The sequence below is a fragment of the Cervus elaphus genome, chromosome 30 (assembly GCF_910594005.1).
Source record: "Cervus elaphus chromosome 30, mCerEla1.1, whole genome shotgun sequence".
NCBI classification, from domain to species: Eukaryota; Metazoa; Chordata; class Mammalia; order Artiodactyla; family Cervidae; genus Cervus; species Cervus elaphus.
The window spans coordinates 29005134-29031596 of NC_057844.1; the positions used below are offsets into that span (position 1 = coordinate 29005134).

Consider the following 26463-nt stretch of genomic DNA (forward strand, 5'->3'; position numbering starts at 1 on the left):
TAAGAATCACTGCAGTTCAGGTAATCAAATCACTTAATACTCGCTATCCTCACTCCCACATGGCTACAAATGTGAAAACCTGCATAATGAAAAGACTCTACACAACTTTAACTTTTATAACTTCTATCTTATATGTTCTGGTTTGGCTCAGCAATCTTCTCTTAAAGGTCATCTTTGGCCATTCAACTGGGGAAAAAAATGCATGACAGTTTATGGGCAGTGAGTGGTTTTGTAAAACTTAGTCTTGGACTTCTCGTGGGATTCAAAGGATAGAGATAGGAGGGATGGGTGGTAGGGAGGAATATTTTCATTTGAAGAACTAAATTTGATGATTTAGTGTCCAAACTGTTGCTTCTTTTCTAAAGACCTGTTTAAAGTCTCGTTGTTCCTGCCCTCAAAAGAAAAGACACATCAATCTAAGGAGGCCCCATCGGCAGGAACTGTGTGGCCGCTGCAAAGACAAGAGATTCTCCTGTGGCAGCATTTGCAGCTTTAAATACATCATGTGACAGGCAGTGTGTTTTGTTCAGGACTCCTGAACTCTTCCTGTGATTTCCTGTATAGTTCCTTTCTTTCAACTTGACCCTCACCTGGTATTGGAAGATGGATTATGCTTTTGTACTTTTTGTAGTTTGTGTGACAATTGTTGATGTGAATAGAATTAAATAAATGCATGTAAAATAGACTGTGAAGGCACATTAATTGGTGAAAGTCACTCAGTCATGTCTGACTCTTTGCAACCCCACGAACTATACAGTCCATGGAATTCTCCAGGCCAGAATATTGGAGTGAGTAGCCTTTCCCATCTCCAGGGGATCTTCCCAACCTAGGGATCGAACCCAGGTCTCCTGCATTGCGGGCAGATTCTTTACCAGCTGAACCACAAGGGAAGCCCAAGCATACTGAAGTGAGTAGCCTATCCCTTCTCCAGAGGATAGTCCTAACCCAGGAATCGAACTGGGGTCTGCTGCATTGCAGGTGGATTCTTTACCAACTGAACTATCAGAGAATCCCCATTAATTGGTGATTCTCGGGTAAAAACATCAATAAAGATTGGGAAATGGTAGACTCTATCACTAATACAAACGGAACAATGAAAGGGAACAATAGTCATTTGACAAACTTTTGTAAACTGGGTGTTGTAAGTGTCAGGAATATAGAGGCAATCAAGGGGGTCCTTGCCTTCAAGTATATGTAATCATTATATCAAATGCTTAAATAGCACTTAGTATATGCTAGGCATTGTTGTAACTCATCACAGCAGTTGTATTGCATCCATTTTTAATAGATGAGTAGAAGGAGCCACAGGAAGGTCATAAAGTCAGAATTTGAACCTAGGTAGACCAGTACATTCTCTACAGCTTTAGCTGCTAGTGATAGGTTTATGTTTTCAGATTTAGATGTGTTAAGTGCAGCGAAGGAAATGGAGCTATAATAGTGACTCCTTTAGAAAGGGTGGTTGAAAAGAGGTGACATGAGAACTGAGATCTGCAGGATGAGGGAGAGCTGGGAGAAAAGATGATTTTGGTTCCATAGAAACAACAAGAGCAAAAGCCCTGGAAGTGGGGCAGGAACAAGAGTCCCTGAGGCTAATATCAGACAAAGGCTGGAGAAGGCAGGGCTCAGGTCAAGCATGCGGCAGCTCATGAAAGTATTTAAAGAAGGCACTAACATCAGATTCTTACTGTAAAAATCATACTGCTATGAGAGAAGATCGATAGATCGGAAGGAGGAAGACCAGTTAGGAGGTTAACAAATACACGAGCAAGACGATGGCTTGGAAAAGAGTGGGTGACCATGGAGATGGAGAGAAATACATCAATTCTAGATAATGTTTGAAAGTGGAATGCACAGGATTAGAAGTGGGAGATGGTGAAATGATGCCTTTATATTTGAGTTCTTGGTTGAATGGAACTGAGAGGTATGACAGGAACATATTCTGGAGTCAAATTCAGTTCAGTTCAGTTGCTGAGTCGTGTCTGACTCTTTGCGACCCCATGAGTCGCAGCACTCCAGGCCTCCCTGTCCATCACCAACTCCCGGAGTTTACTCAAACTCATGTCCATCTAGTCGGTGATGCCATCCAGCCATCTCATCCTCTCTCGCCCCCTTCTCCTGCCCCCAATCCCTTCCAGCATCAGGGTCTTTTCCAATGAGTCAACTCTTCGCATGAGGTGGCCAAAGTATTGGAGCTTCAGCTTCAGCATCAGTCCGTCCAATGAACACCCAGGACTGATCTCCTTTAGGATGGACTGGTTGGATCTCCTTGCAGTCCAAGGGACTCTCAAGAATCTTCTCCAACACCATAGTTCAAAAGCGTCAATTTTCGGTGCTCAGCTTTCTTCACAATCCAACTCTCACATCCATACATGACCACTGGAAAAACCATAGCCTTGACCAGACAGACCTTTGTTGGCAAAGTAATGTCTCTGCTTTTTAATATGCTACCTAGGTTGGTCATAACATTCCTTCCAGGGAGTAAGCGTCTTTTAATTTCATGGCTGCAGTCACCATCTGCAGTGATTTTGGAGCCCCAAAAAATGAAATCTGACACTGTTTCCACTGTCTCCCCATCTATTTCCCATGAAGTAATGGGACCAGATGCCATGATCTTAGTTTTCTGAATGTTAAGCTTCAAGCCAACTTTTTCACTCTCCTCTTTCACTTTCAAGAGGCTTTTCAGTTCCTCTTCACTGTCTGCCATAAGGGTGGTGTCATCTGCATATCTGAGGTTATTGATATTTCTCCCAGCAATCTTCATTCCAGCTTGTGCTTCTTCCAGCCCAGCCTTTCTTATGATGTACTCTGCATATAAGTTAAATAAGCAGGGTGACAATATACAGCTTTGACGTACTCCTTTTCCTATTTGGAACCAGTCTGTTGATCCATGTCCAGTTCTAAGTGTTGCTTCCTGACCTGCATACAGGTTTCTCAAGAGGCAGGTCAGGTGGTCTGGTATTCCCATCTCTTTCAGAATTTTCCACAGTTTATTGTGATCCACACAGTCAAAGGCTTTGGCGTAGTCAATAAAGCAGAAATAGATGTTTTTCTGGAACTCTCCTGCTTTTTCAATGATCCAGCGAATATTGGCAATTTGACCTCGGGTTCCTCTGCCTTTTCTAAATCCAGCTTGAACATCTGGAAGTTCTCGGTTCATGTACTATTGAATCCTGGCTTGGAGAATTTTGAGCATTACTTTGCTAGCGTGTGAGATGAGTGCAATTGTGCTGTAGTTTGAGCATTCTTTGGGATTGCCTTTCTTAGGGATTGGAATGAAATGGACCTTTTCCAGTCCTGTGGCCACTGCTGAGTTTTCCAAATTTGCTGGCATATTGAGTGCAGCACTTTCACAGCATCATCTTTCAGGATTTGAAATAGCTCAACTGGAATTCCATCTCATCCACTAGCTTTGTTTGTAGTGATGGTTTCTAAGGCCCACTTGACTTCATATTCCAGGATGTGTGGCTCTAGGTGAGTGATCACACCATTGTGATTATCTGGGTTGTGAAGATCTTTTTTGTACAGTTCTTCTGTGTATTCTTGCCACCTCTTCTTAATATCTTCTGCTTCTGTTAGGTCCATACCATTTCTGTCCTTTATCAAACCCATCTTTGCCTGAAATGTTAGCTTGATATCTCTAATTTTCTTGAAGAGGTGTCTAGTCTTTCCCATTCTGTTGTTTTCCTGTATTTCTTTGCATTGACCGCTGAGGAAGGCTTTCTTATCTCTCCTGGCTATTCTTTAGAACTCTACATTCAAATGGGAATATCTTTCCTTTTCTCCTTTGCTTTTCGCTTCGCTTCTTTTCACAGCTATTTGTAAGGCCTCCTCAGACAGCCATTTTGCCTTTTTGCATTTCTTTTCCATGGGGATGGTCTTGATCCCTGTCTCCTGTACAATGTCACGAACCTCCATCCATAGTTCATCAGGCTCTCTGTCTATCAGATCTAGTCCCTTAAATCTATTTCTCACTTCCACTGTATAGTCATAAGGGATTTGATTTAGACCACTGAATGGTCTAGTGGAGTCAAATTACCTTGCTTCAAATCACTGGTGTGATACTTAGGAGATGTATAGTTGTGGGTAAGTTACTTTCTCTCTCTCAATTACTTCTCTGTAAAATGGGCACAGTAATAGTAACTGTCTCTTGTGGATGGTGATGTGAGGATTAAAGCAGCTGATATGTGTTAAGCACTTAGGTTATTACCTGTAAAAGGTACTCAGTAAACTTAGCTGTCCTGTTTTTGGTGGGACTGTGTAGTGAGAAGGGAAAAGGCTTTTGTTTTTAATAGTAACTTTGAAATATTGGAGACTCCATCCAAATGGAGTTGTCATGTAGGCTGTTGCTTATATGAATCTGGAATTTAGGAGAGGAGGTTGGAGCCAGAGAGAGATTTGTAGATTAAAAAATATATAGTACTTAAAGCTGTAGGCCTAGTTGTGGGTACACACAGATGCCTGGGGCACACCAATACTTGGAACAATGATTCTAAAACTTTAATGTACCATGAGTTACCTAGTGATCTTGTTTTTTTGTTTGTTTTGTTTAATAAAATCAGTCATTTAATTTGATTTCAACCATTATTAAAAATTCTTTATGCTGTGATCCCTATCGTAAGTTGACTTGTTTTTAGCTTAACTTGTCTTTTCCCTCCTCTGCGTTAGATTTTTTAAAATCATTGTATTTATTGGCTATACTAGGTCTTCATTGCTATGAGGGCTTTTCTCTACTGTGGTGAGTGGGGGCTACTCTGTAGTTGTGGTGCATGGACTTCTTGTTGCAGTGGCTTCTCTTGTTGCAGAGCACAGGCTCTAGGGTGCACGGGCCTTCAGTGGCTGCTGCACTTGGGCTCAGTAATTGTGGCTCCCGGGCTCTAGAGCACAGCCTCAATAGTTGTGGCACACAGGTTTAGTTGCTTACTCCAAGGCGTGTGGCATCTTGCTAGATCAGGGATCGAACCATGTCTCCTTCATTGGTAGGTGAAGTCTTTCCCACCAAGCCACCAGGGAATCCCCACTCTGTATTAGATTTTAATTTAGAACTTTTATGGTCATTATTATGGCTCTGCCAGGACCACTGACCTATGATGTGTTTTTCCCAAAGACTCTAATTTTCAGCTTGGATCCAAATTGCCTTTTTAAATTTATTTTTATTGTTTATTTTTTGTAATTTTATTTTATATTGGAGTATAGTCAATTTACAGTATTGTATTCATTTCAGAGATACAGCACAGTGATTCAGTTATACTTGTACATGTTTCTGTTCTGTTTTAGATTCTTTTCCCTTTTAGGATATTACAGAATATTGAGTAGAGTTCCCTGTGCTATACAATAGGTCCTTATTGATTATCTATTTTATGTATAGTAGTGTGTATATGTTAATCCTATCAGTCTCACTTCAGTTGTTCAGTCATGTCTGACTCTTTGCAACCCCCATGGACTGCAGCACGCTAGGTTTCCCTGTCCATCCTCAAATTGTCTGAGGTTGCTCAAATTCATGTCCATTGAGTTGGTGATGCCATCTAACCATCTCATCCTCTGTCATCACCTTCTCTTCCTGCCTTCAATCTTTCCCAGCATCAGCGTCTTTTCCAGTGAGTCAGTTCTCCTCATCAGGTGGCCAAAGTGTTAGAGCTTTAGCTTCAGCATCAGTCCTTCCAATGAATAATTAGGATTGATTTCCTTTAGGATGGACTGGTTGGATCTCCTTGCAGTGCAAGGGACTCTCAAGAGTCTTCTCCAACACCACTGTTCAAAAGCATCAATTCTTTAGTGCTCAGCTTTCTTTATAATCCAACTCTCACATCCCTGCGTGACTACTGGAAAAATCATAGCTTTGATTGTACAGATCTTTGTCGGCAAAGTGATGTCTCTGCTTTGTAATGTGCTGTCTAGTTTGTCACAGCTTTTATTCCAGGAGCAAGCATCTTTTAATTTTGCGGCCACAGTCATCATCTGCAGTGATTTGGCTGCTGCTGCTGCTAAGTTGCTTTAGTCGTGTCCGACTCTGTGCGACCCCATAGACAGCAGCCCACCAGTCTCCCCTGTCCCTGGGATTCTTCAGGCAAGAACACTGGAGTGGGTTGCCATTTCCTTCTCCAGTGCATGAAAGTGAAAAGTGAAAGTGAAGTCACTCAGTTGTGTCCAACTCTTAGCTACCCCATGGACTGCAGCCTACCAGGCCCTTCCATCCACAGGATTTTCCAGGCAAGAGTACTGGAGTGGGGTGCCATTGCCTTCTCTGCAGTGATTATGGAGCCCAAGAAAATAAAGTCTGTCACTGTTTGCATTGTTTCCCCATCTATCTGCCATGAAGTGATTGTCAAGTTAAATTGTCAAGCTCTCTTTGCTGTATTCCCCAGTTGGCACTCTGCTCATGCTCAGTTTTCCAGATTGATCATTAGCTAGCTCTGCTTTTAATTGGTTGATAGCACTTTTGATTTCCCTTCTTCACCAAGTCAGTCTTCTGTACGCTTTTCTTTAGAATACCTTCATTATAACTGTATGTATGGAAGTGTGTGTATATGTCCCATTATTTCTGTAATTATCTCCTTCATCTGCTTGATCTCCTCTCACTAGAACAAAGGCACAAGGCACCCCTAACAAGAAATCAGCACAAACCACTCAACCAATCTTTCCCTCCAAGGGCAAAAACCAAATGTAAGAAAGAAACAACCCTAAAGTGTGGGAAAAGATGACCTGAAGTGGAGCATGTTAGAAAAAAATGATGAAAAGATAGAGAAATATAGCGCAAATGAAAGAACAAGGTAGAAACTCACAAGACCAAATAAACAAAGATGAAATAAGCAAACTACCTGAAAGAGAATTCAGAATAATGATAATAAAGATGCTTCAAAGACTTGAAAATACAATGGAGAAAACACAAGAAATATTTAACACAGTTAATAGAATCACCAAGGACATAGAAGAAATAAAGAATAAGCAAACTTAGATGAATAACACAATTACTGAAATTAAAAAATACTCTAGAAGGAGTCAATAGCAGAATAACTGAGGCAGAGGAATGGATAAATGAGCTGGAGGATAGAATGGTGCAAATAACTGCTGAAGAGCAGAACAAAGGGAAAAGAATGAAAAGAATTGAGGATAGCCTCAGAGACCTTTGGAACAATATTAAATGCATCAACATTCAAGTTATAGGGATCCCAGAGGAAGGAAAAACAAAAAGTCACTGAGAAAATTTTTGAAGAAAATATAGCTGAAAACTTCCCCAACATGGGAAAGGAAATAGTCAATCAAGTCCAAGAAGCACAGAGTCCCTTACAGGATAAACACAAGGAGAAATACATCAAGACACATAGTCATCAAGCTAACAGAGATTAAGCACAAAGAAAGAATATTAAAAGAAGCAGGGGAAAAGCAACAAGAAACATACAAGGGAAAGCCCATACAATTAGCAGTGAATCTTTCAGCAGACACTCTGCAGGCCACAAGGGAATGACAGGATATATTTAAAGTACTGAAAGAGAAAAATCTACAACCAAGATTACTATACCCAGCAAAGATCTCATTCAGAATTGATGGAGAAATCAAAGTTTTACAGACAAGCAGAAGTTAAGAGAATTTAGAACCACCAAACCAGCCTTGCAACAAATACTAAAGGGACTTATATAGCCAGTAAACACAAGAGAAAGGAAAGACCTACAAATACAAACCCAAAACAATCAAGAAAATGCCAATAGAAACATGTGTATCAATAATTACCTTAAATGTAAATGGATTAAATGCACCAACCAAAAGATAAAGGATGACTGAATGGATTCAAAAACAAGACCCATATATATGCTGCCCACAAGAGACCCACTTCAGACATAGAGACACATACAGACTGAAAGGAAAAGGTTGGAAAAAGATATTCCTTGCAAATGGAAACTAAAAGAAAGCCAGAGTGGCAATCCTTATTTCAAACAAAATAGATTTTAAAGAATATTATAAGAGCCCAAGAGGGACACTACATAATGATCAAGGGATCAGTCCAAGAAGATGATGTAACAATTGTAAATATTTATGCACCCAACATTGGAACACCTCAATACATAAGGCAAACACTGATAGGCATAAGAAAGGAAATTGACAGAAACACAATAATAGTAAGGGACTTTAACACCCCATTTATACCAATGGACAGATCATCAAAACAGAGACTCAATAAAGAAACAAACCTAAAATGAAACATTAGACCAAATAGACCTAATTGATATCTTCAGAACTTTCCATTGAAATGCAGAAAATACATTTTCTTCTAAAGTGCACATGGAACATTTTTCAGGGTAGACCACATCTTGGGCCACAAACCAAGCCTCAGTAAATTTAAGAAAACTGAAATCATATCAAGTATCTTCTCTGACCACAATGCTATAAGACTAGATATCAACTATAGGAAAAAAACTGCAAAAAACCCACAAACTCATGGAGATTAAATAGTACATTACTAAATAACAAAGAGGTTACTGAAGAATAAGAAAGGAAATCAAAAGATTTCTAGAAACAAATGAAAATGAAAACACAGCAACCCAAAGCCCATGGGATTCAGCAAAAGCAATTCTAAGAGGGAAGTTTATAGTGATACAATCATACCTGAAGAAGCAAGAAAAGCACTGAACAGACAACCTAACTCTGTATCTAAAGCACCTGGAAAAAGAAGAACAAAAAAACCCCAAAGTCAGCAGAAGGAAAGAAATCATAAATATCAGAGCAGAAATAATGAAAAGGAAATGAAAGAAACAATAGCAGAGATTAATAAAACTAAAACTTTGTTCTTTGAGAAGATAAACAAAATTGACAAACCACTAGCCAGACTCATGAAGAAAAGGAGAAAGATCAAATCAACAAAATTAGAAATGAAAAAGAAGTTGCAACAGACAACACAGAAATACAGATGATCATAAGAGAATATTATGAGCAACTATATGCTAATAAAATGGACAACCTAGAGGAAATGTACAGATTGTTAGAAAAGTTCAACCTCCCGAGACTGAACCAAGAAGAAATAGAAATTATGAAGAACCCAGTTACAAATGCTACAATTGAAACTGTGATAAAAAAGTCTCCCCAAAAACAAAAGCCCAGGGTCAGATGGCTTCACAGGAATTCTGTCAAACATTTAGAGAGGAGCTAATGCCTATTTTTCTGAATGTATTCCAAAAAATTGCAAAGGAACACTTCCAACTCATTCTCCAAGGCCACAATCACCCTGATACTAAAACCAGACAAAGACAACACAAAAGAAAATTACATGCCAGTATCACTGATGAACATAGATGCAAAAATCCTTAACAAAATTGTAGCAAACAGAATTCAACAACACATTAAAAAGCTCATAAACAGTGACCAAGTCGGGTTTATTCCAGGGATGCAAGGATTCTTTAATATATACAGATCAGTCAATGTTATGCACCATATCAACAAATTGAAAGATAAAAGCTATATGATCATCTCAATAGATGTAGAAAGACCCTTTGACAAATTCAGCACACATTTATGATGAACACTTCAAAAAATGGGCATAGGAACCTACCTCAACATAGTAAAGGCCATATATGATAAGCCCACAGCAAACATTATTCCCAATGGTGAAAAACTAAAAGCATTCCCTCTAAGATCAGGAAAAGACAAGGTGTCCACTCTCACCACTGTTATTTAACATATTTCTGGAAGTCCTAGCTACAGCAATTAGAGAAGAAAAAGAAAGAAAAGGAATCCAGATCGGAAAAGAAGTTACTCTCTCACTGTTTGCAGATGACATGATACTATACATAGAACACCCAAAAGAAACTATCAGAAAATTACTAGAGCTAGTCAGTGAATTCAGCAAAGTCATGGGATACGAGGTCAGTACACAGAAATCACTTGTATTTCCTATATTCAGATCAGTTGCTAAGTTGTGTCTGACTCTTTGCAACCCCACAGACTGCAGCATGCCAGACTTCCTTGTCCATCACCAGTACTTGGAACTTGCTCAAACTTATCAAGTTGGTGATGCCATACAACCATCTCATCCTCTGTCATTCCTATATACTAGCAATGAAAAATCAGAGAAATTAATGAATCAATCCTGGTCACCACTGCATCAAAAAGAATAAAATATCTAGGAATAAACCTACCTAATGAGACAAAAGACATGTATATGGAAAATTATAAGACACTGATGAAAGAAATCAAGGACAATGTAAACAGGTGGAGAGATATTCTATGTTCCTGTGTAGGAAGAATCAATATTGGGAAAATGACTATACTGCCAAAGGCAATCTACAGATTCATGCAACGCCTATCAAATTACCAATGGCATTTTTCACAGAACTAGAACAAAAAAATTGACAATTCATATGGAAACACAAAAGACCCCAAATAGCCAAAGCAGTCTTGAGAAAGAAGAATGGAGCTGGAGGAATCAACCTGCCCAACTTCAGATTATACTACAAAGCTACAGTCATCAAGACAGTATGCTACTGGCACAGAAACAAGACCAATGGAACAAAGTAGAGAACCAAGAGATAAACCCATGCACTTATGGGTACTGTTTTTGACAAAGGAGGCATGAATATACAGTGGGGCAAAATAAGACTCTTCAGTAAGAGGTGTTGGGAAAACTGGACAGCTACATGCAAAAGAATGAAGTTAGAACACTTTCTAACATCATATACAAACATAAACTCAAAATGGATTACAGACCTAAATGTAAGACCAGAAACTATAAAACTCTTAGAGGAAAGCATAGGCAGAACACGTGAACTTAAAAGCTTTTGCACAGCAAACTACAAACAAGATGAAAAGACAACCCTCAGAATGGTAGAAAATAATAGCAAGTGAAACTGACAATTTCCAAAATATACAAGCAGCTCATACAACTCAATACCAGAAAAAAGCCCGATCAAAAAGTGGGGAAATGACCTAAAAAGGCATTTCTCCAAAGACATACAGATGGCTAACAAGCACATGAAAAGATGCTCCACATCACTCATTATTAGAGAAATGCAAATCAAATCTATAATGAGATAGCATCTCACACCAGTGAGAATGGCCATTATCAAAAAGTACAAACAATAAATGCTGGAGAGGGTGTGGAGAAAACAGAACCCTCTTGCGTTGCTGATGGGAATGTAAACTGATACAGCCACTGTGGAAGATGGTATGGAGAGTCCTTAAAAAGTTAGGAATAAAACCACCGTATGACCCAGCAATTCCACTCCTAGGCATGTACCCTGAGGACACCAAAATTGAAACAGACACATGTACCCCAATTTCCACTGCAGCACTATTTACAGTAGTTAGAACATGGAAGCAACCTAGATGTCCATTGACAGATGAATGGATAAAGAAGCTGTGGTACATATATACAATGGAGTACTACTTAGCAGTAAAAGGGAATGCATTTGAATCAGTTCTAATGAGGTGGAGAACCTAGAGCCTATTAAACAGAGTGAAGTAAGTCAGAAAGAGAAATATAAATACCACATACTGATGCACATATATGGAATCTAAAAAGATGGTGATGATGGATTTGTTTTCAGGGCAGCAGTGGAGAAACAGACATAGAGAACAGACCTATGAACACAGGGGGATGGGAGAAGGGAGAGGGTGAGATGTATGGAGAGAGTAACATGGAAATGTACAACACCATATGTAAAATAGATAGCCAATGGGGATTTGCTGAATGACTCAGGAAACTGAAACAGTGGCTCTGTGACAATCCAGAAGGGTGGAATGGGGAGGGAGTTGTGAGGGAGGTTCAGGACAGAGGGGACATGGGTGTACCTATGGTCGATTCTTGTTGATGTATGACAGAAAACCACAAAATTCTGGAAGCGGTCCCACGGTGGTGGAGGAATAGCATGGGGAGATCACTTTCTCCCCCACAAATTCATCAAAAGTTCATTTGAATGTTGAGCAACTTCCACAAAACAACTTCTGAACACTGGTTGAGGACACCAGGCACCCAGAAAGGCAGTCCATTCTCTTTGAAAGCAAGTAGAACAAAATATAAAAGACAAAACAGATACAAAAGACTTGGGGAAGGAGACCCATTCTGGGGAGGGAGTCCTGAAGGAGAAGTTTCCACACAATAGGAAACCCTCCCACAGGCAAGTATGTGGAGAGTTTTGAAATCTTGGAAGGCAGCATAACTGGGAGAGAAAAACAACAACACAGAATATGCACCCAACTGCAACTGCCAGCAGAGAAGTAACCCAGATGCTCAAGCCCACTACCAGCGAGTGGGGGCTGGGCAGGGAGGCTCCAGCTGCATCATCAATCCTTAGGGTAAGGACCTGGCTTGAATGCCCTAAGGACAATCTGAGGGAGTTAACATGAGATAGCCACCCAAATGGTGGGATTGCCAGAGGGAAAAAAAACAACTTTCCTGCAAAAGGCTCTAACACACAGCCTAGTATACTCACAGAACAAAAGATTGAGCCAATAACAAAGGAGAGCTAGCTGGATGTGTATAGGCCCCTTTCCCTGCGGCCCTCCCCCCCCCCCCCCCCGCCCCCAGCAAAAAGGCAGGCATGTGACAGCCAGAGCTGGAAGGCAAGGGGCTGCTGCAGTCTTGACCCCAGAAATGGCATCTTCCATCATACTGTGAGCAGGCTCCCAGCTGCTAACCACATCTTCCTGGGATCCTGGACAGTTGACATTGGCCAGGAATGTCACAGCCTGAGATCAGCTCCCCTGAGGAGACACACAGCACACCGAAGACAGTGCTCTTGCGGCGCACCTGGGAAACCAAGCGGCTGGGGCCAGGGAGGTGATTAAGATGCACAGCCCACTTGGGACAGTGTGCTTGCCAAGCACCCAATTGCCTGAGCTGCTCAGACCTAGGAAGAGCACAAAATGCACACCCCAACTGGGTCTGAGCCCTTGCAGAGTACCCAAGAACCTGAGCAGCTTAGACCTGGGAAGGGCATGAAATGCAGGGCTCACATGCTCCTTGCAGAGCACCCTGGAGCCTGGGCATTGTAGACCCAGGAAGCACATGCCACCTTGGGCTGTGGCAAACCCAGTGTGGTTCACACACTGTGAGCACTCCCCACACATGCCAGCAACATTTGTTTGCAGTGTCCCTCCCTCCCCACAACACAACTGAACAAGTGAACCTAAATAAGTGACCACCTTTGCCCCCTTGTGTCAGGGCAGAATTTACATACTGAAGAGATTTGCAAACAGAGGAAGCCAAGATAAAGAAGAGGGAACTGCTCTGGAAGTGACAGGTGTAACAGACTAAAACCCTGCAGTTGATATTGACTAAGCATTGGAGTAGGCCCATAGACCTTGAGAGCAAGTACAAGCTGGAACAAGGAACTCGCTGAAACTGAACCAACCCCACACTGCCCAAATAGCTCCAGAGACGTTCCTAGATATATTTTTTACTATTATCACTTTTTAATTTTTTTAAAAAAATTCAAGTCCTTTATTAGTCCTTTAATTTTCATTTTTATACTCTCTATTAGCTTGCAAAAAAAAAAGACCCAATGTTTAAAACAAATTTTATTTATATATTTTTAAATTTTTGTGATTGATTTTGTTTTGTATTTTTTATACTGTATTTTTGAGAGCCTAACCTCTATTCTAGATTTTTAACCTTTGCTTTTTGGTATTTGTTATCAATTTTGTACCTTTAAGGATCTAATCTTCAGTATCTATTTTCACTCTAGGGATTTGATTACTGGCTTGATTGCTCTCTCCCCCTTTGACTCTCCTTTTTCTCCCCCAGGTCACCCCTATCTCCTCCTTCCCCCTTCTCTTCTCTAGTTAACTCTGTCAATCTCTCTGAGTGTTCCGGGCTGTAGAGAGCACTTAGGGAATTGATTACTGGTTAGATTGCTCTCTTCCACTTTTGACTCCACCTCTTCTCTTCCTGGTCCCCTCTATCTCCATCCTTCCTATTCTCTTCTTTATTTATTTCTGTGAATCTCTCTGGGTGTCCCTTGCTGTGGAGAATTGGTTCACCATTAACCTAGATGTTTTATCATCAGTGCTGTGTGGAAGGAGAAGTCTTGAGGCTACTGTAAGAATAAGACTGAAAGCCAGGAGCAGGAGGCTTAATTCCAAAGCTTGAGAAGATCAGAGAACTCATGAATCCAGGGAACATTAATAGACAAGGGCTCTCCCCAAAATCCCCATACCTACTTTGAAACCAAGCTCTACCCAAGAGCCAACAAGTTCTAGTGCAAGACTTACCTTGCTAATTCACCAGCAAAGCGGGAACACAACACTGAGCATTAAAAGAGAGGCTGCTCAAAGCCATCCCAAACCCATAGACTCCCCAAAACTCACTAATGGACACTTCATTGCACTCCAGAGAGATGAGATACAGCTCCACCCACCAGGACACAGATGCAGGCTCCCCCAACCAGGATACCTTGACAAGCCACTAGTCCAACCCCACCCACGGGGAGCAGACTCTACAATAAAGAGGAAACACAAGCATCCAGCCTACAGAAAGGGCACCTTAAACACAGTAATCTAAACAAAATGAAAAGGCAGAGAAATGTTCACCAGCTAAAGGAACATGATAAAAATCCACCAAACCAAACCAAAGAGGAGGAGATAGGGAGTCTACCTGAAAAAGAATTCAGAATGATGATAGTAAAGCTGATCCCAAATCTTGAAAACAAAATGGAGTTACAGATAAATAGGCTAGAAACAAGGATTGAGAAAATGCAAGAATTGTTTAACAAGGACCTAGAAGAAATAAATAAGAGTCAGTCAATAATGAATAATGCAATAACTGAGATCAAAAGCACTCTGGAGGAAACCAACAGTAGAATAACTGAGGCAGAAGAGAGGATAAGTGAGGTGGAAGATCAAATGGTGGAAATAAATGAAGCAGAGAGGAAAAAAGAAGAATTAAAAGAACTGAGGGCAATCTCAGAGACCTCTGGGACAATGTTAAATTGTCCAACATTGGAATCATAGGTGTCTGAGAAGAAGAAGACAAAAATAAAAGGCATGAGGAAATAATTGAGGAGCTAATACTTGAACACTCCCCTAAAATGGGGAAGGAAATAGCCACCCAAGTTCAAGAAATGCAGAGTCCCAAACAGGATGAACCCAAGGCAAAACACCCCAATACACATATTAATCAAACTAATGAAGATTAAACACAAAGAGCAAATATTAAAAGCAGCAAGGGAAAAGCAACAAATAACACACAAGGGGATCCCCATAGGGATAACTGCTGATCTTTCAACAGAAACTCTTCAGGCCAGAAGGGAATGGCTGGACATACTTAAAGTGATGAAAAAGAAAAGCCTACAACCAAGATTACTTTTCCCCAGCAAGGATCTCATTCAGATATGAAGGAGAAATCAAGAGCTTTACCAAAAGCTGAGAGAATTCAGCACCACCAAACCAGTACTTTAACAAATGCTAAAGGATATTCTTTAGACAGGAAACACAGAAAAGGTGTCATAAAACTGAACCCAAAACAACAAAGTAAATGGCAACTGGATCATACTTATCAATAATTACCTTAAATGTGAATGGGTTGAATGCCCCAACCAAAAGACAAAGACTGGCTGAATGGATACAAAAATAAGACCCCTATATATCCCGTCTACAAGAGACCCACCTCAAACCAAGGGATACATACAGACTGAAAGTGAAGTGTTGGAAAAAGATATTTCATGCAAATGGAGACCAAAAGAAAGCAAGAGTAGCAATAGACTTTGAAATAAAGACCATGAAAAGAGACAAGAACACTACACAATGGTCAAAAGATCAAGAAGATATAACAATTATAAATATATGTGCACCAAACATAGAGAACCTCAATACTTAAGGCAAATGCTAACAAGTATGAAAGGGGAAATTAACAGTAACAGTAATAGTGGGAGACTTTAATACCCCAGTCACACCTATGGATAGATCAACCAAACAGAAAATTAACAGGGAAACACAAGCTTTAAATGATACAATGGACCAGTTAGACCTAATTGATATCTATAGGACATATCATCCCAAAACAATGAATTTCACCTTTTTCTCAAGTGCACACGGAACATTCTCCAGGATAGATCACATCCTGGGCCATAAATCTAGCCTTGGTAAATTAAAAAAACATTGAAATCATTTCAAGCATCTTTTCTGATCACAATGCAGTGAGATTAGATGTCAACTACAGGAAAAAAAACTATTAAAAATACAAACATATGGAGGCTAAACAACACACTTCTGAATAACCAACAGATCAAGGAAGAAATCAAAAAGGAAATCAAAATATGCATAGAAACAATTTTTGAAAATGAAAACACAACAACCCAAAATCTATGGGATTCAGTAAATGCAGTACTAAGAGGAAGGTTCATAACAATACAAGGTTACCTCAAGAGACGAAACATCAAATAAATAACCTAACATTACACCGAAAGCAACTAGAAAATGAAGACATGAAGAACCCCAAAGTTGTTAGAAGGAAGGAAAGAAAGAAAAATCAGAGCAGAAATAAATGAAAAACAAAGGAGACTATAGCAAAAATCAGCAAAACTAAAAGCTGGTTCTTTGAGAAGATAAATAAAATAGACAAACCATTAGCTAGACTCATCAAGAAAAAAGGGGAGAAGAATCAAATCAATAAAATTAGAAATGAAAATAGAGAAATCATAAAAGAAACACAAATACAAAGGATCATAAGAGACTACCATCAGCAACTATATGCCAATAAAATGGACAACTTGGAAGAAATGGATGAATTCTTAGAAAAGAATAACCTTCCAAAATTGAATGAGGAAGAAACAGAAAATCTTAACAGACCCATCACAAGCACAGAAATCAAAACTGTAATAAAAAATCTTCCAACAAACAGAAGCCCAGGACCAGATGGCTTCACAGGTGGATTCTACCAAAAATTTAGAGAACTAGTACCTCTCCTTGGAGAAGGCAATGGCAACCAACTCCAGTACTCTTGCCTGGAAAATCCTGTGGACGGAGGAGCCTGGTGGGCTGCAGTCCATGGGGTCACTAAGAGTCGGACATGAGCGACTTCACTTTCACTTGCCACTTTCATGCATTGGAGAAGGAAATGGCAACCCACTCCAGTGTTCTTACCTGGAGAATCCCAGGGACAGGGGATCCTGGTGGACTGCTGTCTGTGGGGTTGCACAGAGTCAGACACGACTGAAGTGACTTAGCAGCAGCAGCACCTATCCTACTCAAACTTCCAGAAAATTTCAGAGGAAGGTAAACTCCCAGACTCATTCTGTGAGGCCACCATCACACTAATTCCAAAACCAGACAAAGATGCCACACACACACACATACACACACAAACTATAGGCCAATATTACTGGTGAACATAGATGCAAAAATACTCAACAAAATTCTAGCAAACAGAATCCAACAACATATTAAAAGATCATACATCATGACCAAGTGGACTTTATCCCAGGAATGCAAGGATTCTTCAATATTTGCAAATCAATCAATGTGATACACATTAACAAACTGAAAGATAAAAACTATATGATTATCTCAATAGGTGCAGAGAATGCCTTTGACACAATTCAACACTCATTTATGATAAAAGCTCTCCAGAAAGCAGGCATAGAAGGAACATACCTCAACATAATAAAACCCATCTATGGTAAACTCGCAGCAAACATTATCCACAATGGCAAAAAATTGAAAGCATTTCCTCTAAAGTCAGGAAGAAGACAGTGGTGCCCACTCTCACCACTACTATTGAACATAGTTTTGGAAGTTTAAGCCACAGCAATCAGAAGAAAAAGGAATCCAGAATGGAAGAGAAAAACTAAAACTCGCACTGTTTGCAGATGGCATTATCCTCTACATAGAAAATCCTAAAGACACTACCAGAAAATTACTAGAGCTAATCAGTGAATATAGTAAAGTTTCAGGATATAAAATTAATACATAGAAATCCCTTGCATCCCTATACACTAACAATGAGAAAACAGAAAGAGGAAACAATCCCATTCACCATTGCAATGAAAAGAATAAAATACTTGGGAATAAATTTACCTAAAGAAGCAAAAGACCTATATATAGAAAAGTATAAAACACTGATGAAAGAAAACAAAGGTGACACAAATAGATGGGGAAACATACCATGTTCATGAATCAGAAGAATCAATATAGTGAAAATGAGTATATGATCCAAAGCAATCTACAGATTCAATGCAATCCCTATCAAGCTACCAACGGTATTTTTCACAGAACTAGACCAAATAATTTCACAATTTGTATGGAAATACAAAAAACCTCGAGTAGCCAAAGCAATCTTGAGAAAGAAGAATGGAACTGGAGGAATCAACCTGCCTGACTTCAGACTATACTACAAAGCTACAGTCATCAATACAGGTACTGGCACAAAGACAGGAATATTGATCAATGGAACAAAATAGAAAGCCCAGAGATGAATCCATGCATCTGTAGAAACCTTATCTTTGACAAAGGAGGAAAAAATATACAATGGAGAAAAGATAATCTCTTTAACAAGTGGTGCTGGGAAAACTGGTCAACCACCTGTAAAAGAATGAAACTAGAACACTTTATAACACCATACACAAAATTAAACTTATAGTGGATTAAAGATCTAAATGTTAGACCATAAACTGTAAAACTCCTAGAGGAAAACAAAGGCAGAACACTCACTGACACAAATCACAGCAAAATCCTCTATGACCCACCTCCCAGAGTAGTGGAAATAAAAGCAAAAATAAACAAATGGGACTTAATTAAGCTTAAAAGCTTTTGCACAACAAAGGAAACTATACTCAAGGTGAAAAGACAGCCTTCAGAATGGGAGAAAATAATAGCAAATGAAATAACTGACAAAGAATTAATTTCCAAAATATACAAGCAGCTCAGAAAAATAAACGACCCAATCAAAAAATGAGCCAAAGACCTAAATAGACAGTTCTCCAAAGAAATCATATAGATGGTTAACAAACACATGAAAAGATGCTCAGCATCACTCATTATCAGAGAAATGCAAATCAAAACCACAGTGGGGTACCATCTCACACAGGTCAGAATCACTGCCATCAAAAAGTTTACAAATAGTAAATGCTGGAGAGGGTGTGGAGAAAGGGAACCCTCTTACACCATTGGTGGAAAAGCAAACTAGTGCAGCCACTATGGAGAACAGTGTGGAGATTCCTTAAGAAACTGGAAATAGAACTGCCATACGACCCAGCAATCCCACTGCTGGGCATACACACTGAGGAAACCAGAATTGAAAGAGACATGTGTACCCCAGTGTTCACGACAGGGGATGAGATGGTTGGATGGCATCACCGACTCAATGGACTTGAGTTAGGGTAAACTCCGGGAATTGATGATGGACAGGGAGGCCTGGCATGCTGTAGTCCATGGGGTTGCAAAGAGTTGGACATAACTGAGCAACTGAACTGAACAGTTGATTAACAGTGTTGTATTACTTTCAGGTGTACAGCAAAGTGATTCAGTTCCACATGCATCTGTAGCTATTCTTTTTCAGAACCTTTTCCCTTATACATTTTTATAGAATATGGAGCAGAGTTCTCTGTGCTATACAGTAGATCTTTTTTGGTTATCTGTTTTAAATATCTTAGTATATATATGTCAATCCCAAACTCTAAATTAGTCTCTTCTCTCCACTTTTCCTCTTTGGTAATCATAAGTTCGTTTTCTGAGTGTGTTTCTGTTTTGTGATAAGCTTATTTGTATCATTTTTAAAAAAGATTCCTCTTATAAGTGGAATTGTATTTGTCTTTGTCTGTCTGACTGATGTGATACTATAATCTACAGGTGCATCCTGGTTGCTGCGAATGGTATTTAATACTTTTTAATTGCTGAGTAGTATTCCATTGGATATATACCCCATCTTCTTTGTCCATTCCTCTGTCCCTGGGTGATTAGGTTGCTTCTGTGTCCTGGCTGTTTTTAACAATGTGGCAGAACAATGGGATGTGTGTATTTTTTGAAGCCATGGATTCCTCCAGGTACATGCCCAGGAGTGTAATTGCTGGATCATATGGTAGCTCTGTTTTTAGTTTTTGAAGGAGCCTCCATACTGTTCTCCATAGTAGCTGCACCAATTTACATTCCCACCAACAGTGTAGGGGGGGGTTTCCTTTCTCCACACCCTCTCCAGCACTTGTTTGTAGACTTTTAAAAACACTTGTATTTATTTAATTTTTGGCTGCACTGGATCTTCATTGCTGAGTGCAAGCTTTCTCTTGTTGCAGTGAGCAGAGGCTACTCTTTGTTGCAATGCTTGGGCTTCTCATTGTGGGGGCCTCTCTTGTGGAGCACGGGCTCGAGGTTCATGAGCTCTAGAGCACTGGCTCAGTTAGGTATGGTCCATGGGCTCAGTTGCCCCAGGGCATGTGGAATCTTCCTGGAGGAGGGATCAAACCCATTTTCGCTGCATTGACAGGCAGGTTCTTTTTTTTTTTTTTTTTTTTTGGCTCTGCTGGGTTTTTGTTGTGGGTTTTCTCTAGTTGTGGTTGGTGAGCAGAGGCTACTCCCCATTTTGGTGTGCAGGCATTGGGGTGGCTTCTCGTTGGTGGAGCATGAGCTCTAGGTGTACGGGCTTCAATAGTTGCAGTGCAAGGGCTCAGTAATTGTGGCACATGGGCTTATTTGATCTGAGGCATTCCCAGACCAGGGATCAAATTCATGTCCATGCCAGGTGGACTCTTATCCACTGACCACCAGGGAAGTCTGGCAGGTGGATTCTTAAGTGCCGGACTACCAAGGAAATCCTGTTTGTAGACTTTTTGATGATGGTGATTCTGACCAGGGTGAGGTGATATCGTGTAGTTTTTAAAAAATATTTTAATTTTATTGAAGTATAGTTGATTTACAATGTTGTGATAGCCTGAAGTGTACAGCAGAGTGACCCAATTACACATACACATATATTCATTTCCTCACAGACTCCCATTCAAATAAGCCACATAGAGTACTGATTAGAGCTCCCCATCCTGTACAGTAGGGTCCCTGCTGGCCATCCATCCCATAAGTAGTAGACTGTGTGTGTCCCTCCCAAACTCCTGATCCATCCCTCCCCATCCCTATATTTATTTCCCCCATCATCTTGGCAATCACAAATCTGTGCTTGATATCTGTAAGTCATTTTCTGTTTTATAAATATGTTCATTTGCATCATTTTTTTTAACTTTTTTTCTTTTTTTTTTTTAATTTATTTTTTTTTATTAGTTGGAGGCTAATTACTTCACAACATTTCAGTGGGTTTTGTTATACATTGATATGAATCAGCCATAGAGTTACACGTATTCCCCATCCCGATCCCCCCTCCCACCTCCCTCTCCACCCGATTCCTCTGGGTCTTCCCAGTGCACCAGGCCCGAGCACTTGTCTCATGCATCCCACCTGGGCTGGTGATCTGTTTCACCATAGATAATATACATGCTGTTCTTTCGAAACATCCCACCCTCACCTTCTCCCATAGAGTTCAAAAGTCTGTTCTGTACTTCTGTGTGTCTTTTTCTGTTTTGCATATAGGGTTATTGTTACCATCTTTCTAAATCCCATATATATGTGTTAGTATGCTGTAATGTTCTTTATCTTTCTGGCTTACTTCACTCTGTATAATGGGCTCCAGTTTCATCCATCTCATTAGAACTGATTCAAATGAATTCTTTTTAACGGCTGAGTAATATTCCATGGTGTATATGTACCACAGCTTCCTTATCCATTCATCTGCTGATGGGCATCTAGGTTGCTTCCATGTCCTGGCTATTATGAAGAGTGCTGCGATGAACATTGGGGTGCACGTGTCTCTTTCAGATCTGGTTTCCTCAGTGTGTATGCCCAGAAGTGGTATTGCTGGGTCATATGGCAGTTCTATTTCCAGTTTTTTAAGAAATCTCCACACTGTTCTCCATAGTGGCTGTACTAGTTTGCATTCCCACCAACAGTGTAAGAGGGTTCCCTTTTCTCCACACCCTCTCCAGCATTTATTGCTTGTAGACTTTTGGATAGCAGCCATCCTGACTGGTGTGTAATGGTACCTCATTGTGGTTTTGATTTGCATTTCTCTGATAATGAGTGATGTTGAGCATCTTTTCATGTGTTTGTTAGCCATCTGTATGTCTTCTTTGGAGAAATGTCTGTTTAGTTCTTTGGCCCATTTTTTGATTGGGTCATTTATTTTTCTGGAATTGAGCTTCAGGAGTTGCTTGTATATTTTTGAGATTAATCCTTTGTCTATTGCTTCATTTGCTATTATTTTCTCCCAATCTGAGGGCTGTCTTTTCACCTTACTTATAGTTTCCTTTGTTGTGCAAAAGCTTTTAAGTTTCATTAGGTCCCATTTGTTTAGTTTTGCTTTTATTTCCAATATTCTGGGAGGTGGGTCATAGAGGATCCTGCTGTGATTCATGTCGGAGAGTGTTTTGCCTATGTTCTCCTCTAGGAGTTTTATAGTTTCTGGTCTTACATTTAGATCTTTAATCCATTTTGAGTTTATTTTTGTGTATGGTGTTAGAAAGTGTTCTAGTTTCATTCTTTTACAAGTGGTTGACCAGTTTTCCCAGCACCACTTATTAAAGAGGTTGTCTTTTTTCCATTGTATATCCTTGCCTCCTTTGTCGAAGATAAGGTGTCCATAGGTTTGTGGATTTATCTCTGGGCTTTCTATTCTGTTCCGTTGATCTATATCTCTGTCTTTGTGCCAGTACCATACTGTCTTGATGACTGTGGCTTTGTAGTAGAGTCTGAAGTCCGGCAGGTTGATTCCTCCAGTTCCATTCTTCTTTCTCAAGATTGCTTTGGCTATTCGAGGTTTTTTGTATTTCCATACAAATTGTGAAATTATTTGGTCTAGTTCTGTGAAAAATACCGTTGGTAGCTTGATAGGGATTGCATTGAATCTATAGATTGCTTTGGGTAGTATAGCCATTTTGACAATATTGATTCTTCCAATCCATGAACACGGTATGTTTCTCCATCTGTTTGTGTCCTCTTTGATTTCTTTCATCAGTGTTTTATAGTTTTCTATGTATAGGTCTTTTGTTTCTTTAGGTAGATAATACTCCTAAGTATTTTATTCTATTTGTTGCAATGGTGAATGGTATTGTTTCCTTAATTTCTCTTTCTGTTTTCTCATTGTTAGTGTATAGGAATGCAAGGGATTTCTGTGTGTTAATTTTATATCCTGCAACTTTACTATATTCATTGATTAGCTCTAGTAGTTTTCTGGTAGAGTCTTTAGGGTTTTCTATGTAGAGGATCATGTCATCTGCAAACAGTGAGAGTTTCACTTCTTCTTTTCCTATCTGGATTCCTTTTACTTCTTTTTCTGCTCTGATTGCTGTGGCCAAAACTTCCAAAACTATGTTGAATAGTAGTGGTGAGAGTGGGCACCCTTGTCTTGTTCCTGATTTCAGGGGAAATGCTTTCAATTTTTCACTATTGAGGGTAATGCTTGCTGTGGGTTTGTCATATATAGCTTTTATTATGTTGAGGTATGTTCCTTCTATTCCTGCTTTCTGGAGAGTTTTAATCATAAATGGGTGTTGAATTTTGTCAAAGGCTTTCTCTGCATCTATTGAGATAATCGTATGGTTTTTATCTTTCAATTTGTTAATGTGGTGTATTACATTGATTGATTTGCGGATATTAAAGAATCCTTGCATTCCTGGGATAAAGCCCACTTGGTCATGGTGTATGATTTTTTTAATATGTTGTTGGATTCTGTTTGCTAGAATTTTGTTAAGGATTTTTGCATCTATGTTCATCAGTGATATTGGCCTGTAGTTTTCTTTTTATGTGGCATCTTTGTCTGGTTTTGGAATTAGGGTGATGGTGGCCTCATAGAATGAGTTTGGAATTGTTAAGGATTTTTGCATCTATGTTCATCAGTGATATTGGCCTGTAGTTTTCTTTTTTTGTGGCATCTTTGTCTGGTTTTGGAATTAGGGTGATGGTGGCCTCATAGATTGAGTTTGGAAGTTTACCTTCTTCTGCAATTTTCCGGAATAGTTTGAGTAAGATGGGTGTTAGCTCCTCTCTAAATTTTTGGTAGAATTCAGCTGTGAAGCCATCTGGTCCTGGGCTTTTGTTTGCTGGAAGATTTCTGATTACAGTTTCGATTTCCTTGCCTGTGATGGCTCTGTTAAGATCTTCTATTTCTTCCTGGTTCAGTTTTGGAAAGTTATACTTTTCTAAGAATTTGTCCATTTCTTCCAAGTTGTCCATTTTATTGGCATAGAGCTGCTGGTAGTAGTCCCTTATGATCCTTTGTATTTCAGTGTTGTCTGTTGTGATATCTCCATTTTCATTTCTAATTTTGTTAATTTGGTTCTTCTCTCTTTGTTTCTTAATGAGTCTTGCTAATGGTTTGTCAATTTTGTTTATTTTTTCAAAAAACCAGCTTTTAGCTTTGTTGATTTTTGCTATGGTCTCTTTAGTTTCTTTTGCATTTATTTCTGCCCTAATTTTTAAGATTTCTTTCCTTCTACTAACCCTGGGGTTCTTCATTTCTTCCTTCTCTAATTGCTTTAGGTGTAGAGTTAGGTTATTTATTTGACTTTTTTCTTGTTTCTTGAGGTAAGCCTGTAATGCTATGAACCTTCCCCTTAGCACTGCTTTTACAGTGTCCCATAGGTTTTGGGTTGTTGTGTTTTCATTTTCATTCATTTCTATGCATATTTTGATTTCTCTTTTGATTTCTTCTATGATTTGTTGGTTATTCAGAAGCGTGTTATTTAGTCTCCATATGTTTGAATTTTTAACAATTTTTTTCCTGTAATTGAGATCTAATCTTACTGCACTGTGGTCAGAAAAGATGACAGGAATGATTTCAATTTTTTTGAATTTTCCAAGACTAGACTTATGGCCCAGGATGTGATCTATTCTGGAGAATGTTCCGTGTGCACTTGAGAAAAAGGTGAAGTTGATTGTTTTGGGGTGAAATGTCCTATAGATATCAATTAGGTCTAGCTGGTCCATTGTGTCATTTAAGGTTTGTGTTTCCTTGTTAATTTTCTGTTTAGTTGATCTATCCATAGTTGTGAGTGGGGTATTAAAGTCTCCCACTATTACTGTGTTACTATTAATTTCCTCTTTCATACTCGTTAGCGTTTGCCATACATATTACGGTGCTCCTATGTTGGGTGCATATATATTTATAATTGTTACATCTTCTTCTTGGATTGATCCTTTGATCATTATGTAGTGTCCTTCTTTGTCTCTTTTCACATCCTTTATTTGAAAGTCTATTTTATCTGATATGAGTATTACGACTCCTGCTTTCTTTTGGTCTCCGTTTGCGTGAAATATTTTTTTCCAGCCCTTCACTTTTAGTCTGTATGTGTCTCTTGTTTTGAGGTGGGTCTCTTGTACACAGCATATATAGGGGTCTTGTTTTTGTATCCATTCAGCCAATCGTTGTCTTTTTGTTGGGGCATTCAACCCATTTACATTTAAGGTAATTATTGATAGGTGTGGTTCCATTGCCATTTACTTTGTTGTTTTGGGTTCATGTTTATACAACCTTTCTACATTTCCTGTCTAGAGAAGATCCTTTAGCATTTGTTGAAGAGCTGGTTTGGTGGTGCTGAATTCTCTCAGCTTTTGCTTGTCTGTAAAGCTTTTGAATTCTCCTTCATATCTGAATGAGTTCCTTGCTGGGTACAGTAATCTAGGTTGTAGGTTATTCTCTTTCGTTACTTTAAGTATGCTTGACATATTTCTTTACCAGTTTTTACCAGTCTGTTGTTCCATATCTGGTTTTAACTGTTGCTTCTTGACCTGCATACAGATTTTGGAAGAGACAGGTTAGGCAATCTGGTACTCCCATCTCTTTCAGAGTTTTCCACAGTTTGTTGTGATCCACAGAGTCAAAGGCTTTAGTGTAGTCAGTGAGGCAGAAGTAGTGTAGCCTGGAATTCACTTTCTTTCTCCACAGTCTAGTGAATGTTGACAATTTGATCTCTGGTCACATTGGAAGAGGATGTTTGCTATGACCAGTGTGTTCTCTTGACAAAACTCTGTGAGTCTTTGCCCTGCTTCATTTTGTACTCCAAGGCCAAACTTGCTTATTATTCCGGGTATTCTTCTCGACTTCCTACATTTGCACACCAGTCTCCTGTCATGACATTTTTTGTTGTTGTTGTTAGTTCTAGAGGATGTTGTAGATCATCATAGAACTGATCAAGTTCAGCTTTTTTTGCACCACTAGTTGGGGCATAGATTAGGATTTCTGTGATGTTGAATCATTTGTCTTGGAAAGGAACTAAGATCATTCTGTCGTTTTTAAATTTGCACCGAAGTACTGCATTTCAAACTCATGTTGACTATGAGGGCTACTCCATTTCTTCTATGGGATTCTTATCCACAATAGAGCAGTAGTTTTATGGTGGCGTCTTTAGGATTGTCTATATAAAGTGTCATGTCATCTGCAAGCAGTGACAGGTTTACTACTTATTTTTCAATTTGGATTTCTTTTAATTTCTCTTTATTCTCTGATTGCTA

At 39.4% G+C, this 26463-nt stretch overlaps 1 protein-coding gene across 8 annotated transcripts in view; it reads left to right on the plus strand.

Moving 5' to 3' along the window:
* Positions 1-26463, plus strand: part of ZAR1L (zygote arrest 1 like) — an 82317-nt gene that overhangs the window by 8355 nt on the left and 47499 nt on the right. Inside the window, exon 4 of one of the 8 annotated variants that reach the window (XM_043892050.1) lies at positions 20607-21092. The exons of 4 other annotated variants lie outside the window; for them this stretch is intronic. In XM_043892050.1, the coding sequence (XP_043747985.1) occupies positions 20607-20672 (66 nt within the window). In that variant the 3' untranslated portion in view covers positions 20673-21092. Of the gene's footprint in view, positions 1-365; positions 799-20606; positions 21093-26463 lie in introns of those variants that run through there. 3 more of the 8 variants (XM_043892052.1, XM_043892049.1, XM_043892051.1) reach the window with 3 other exon arrangements.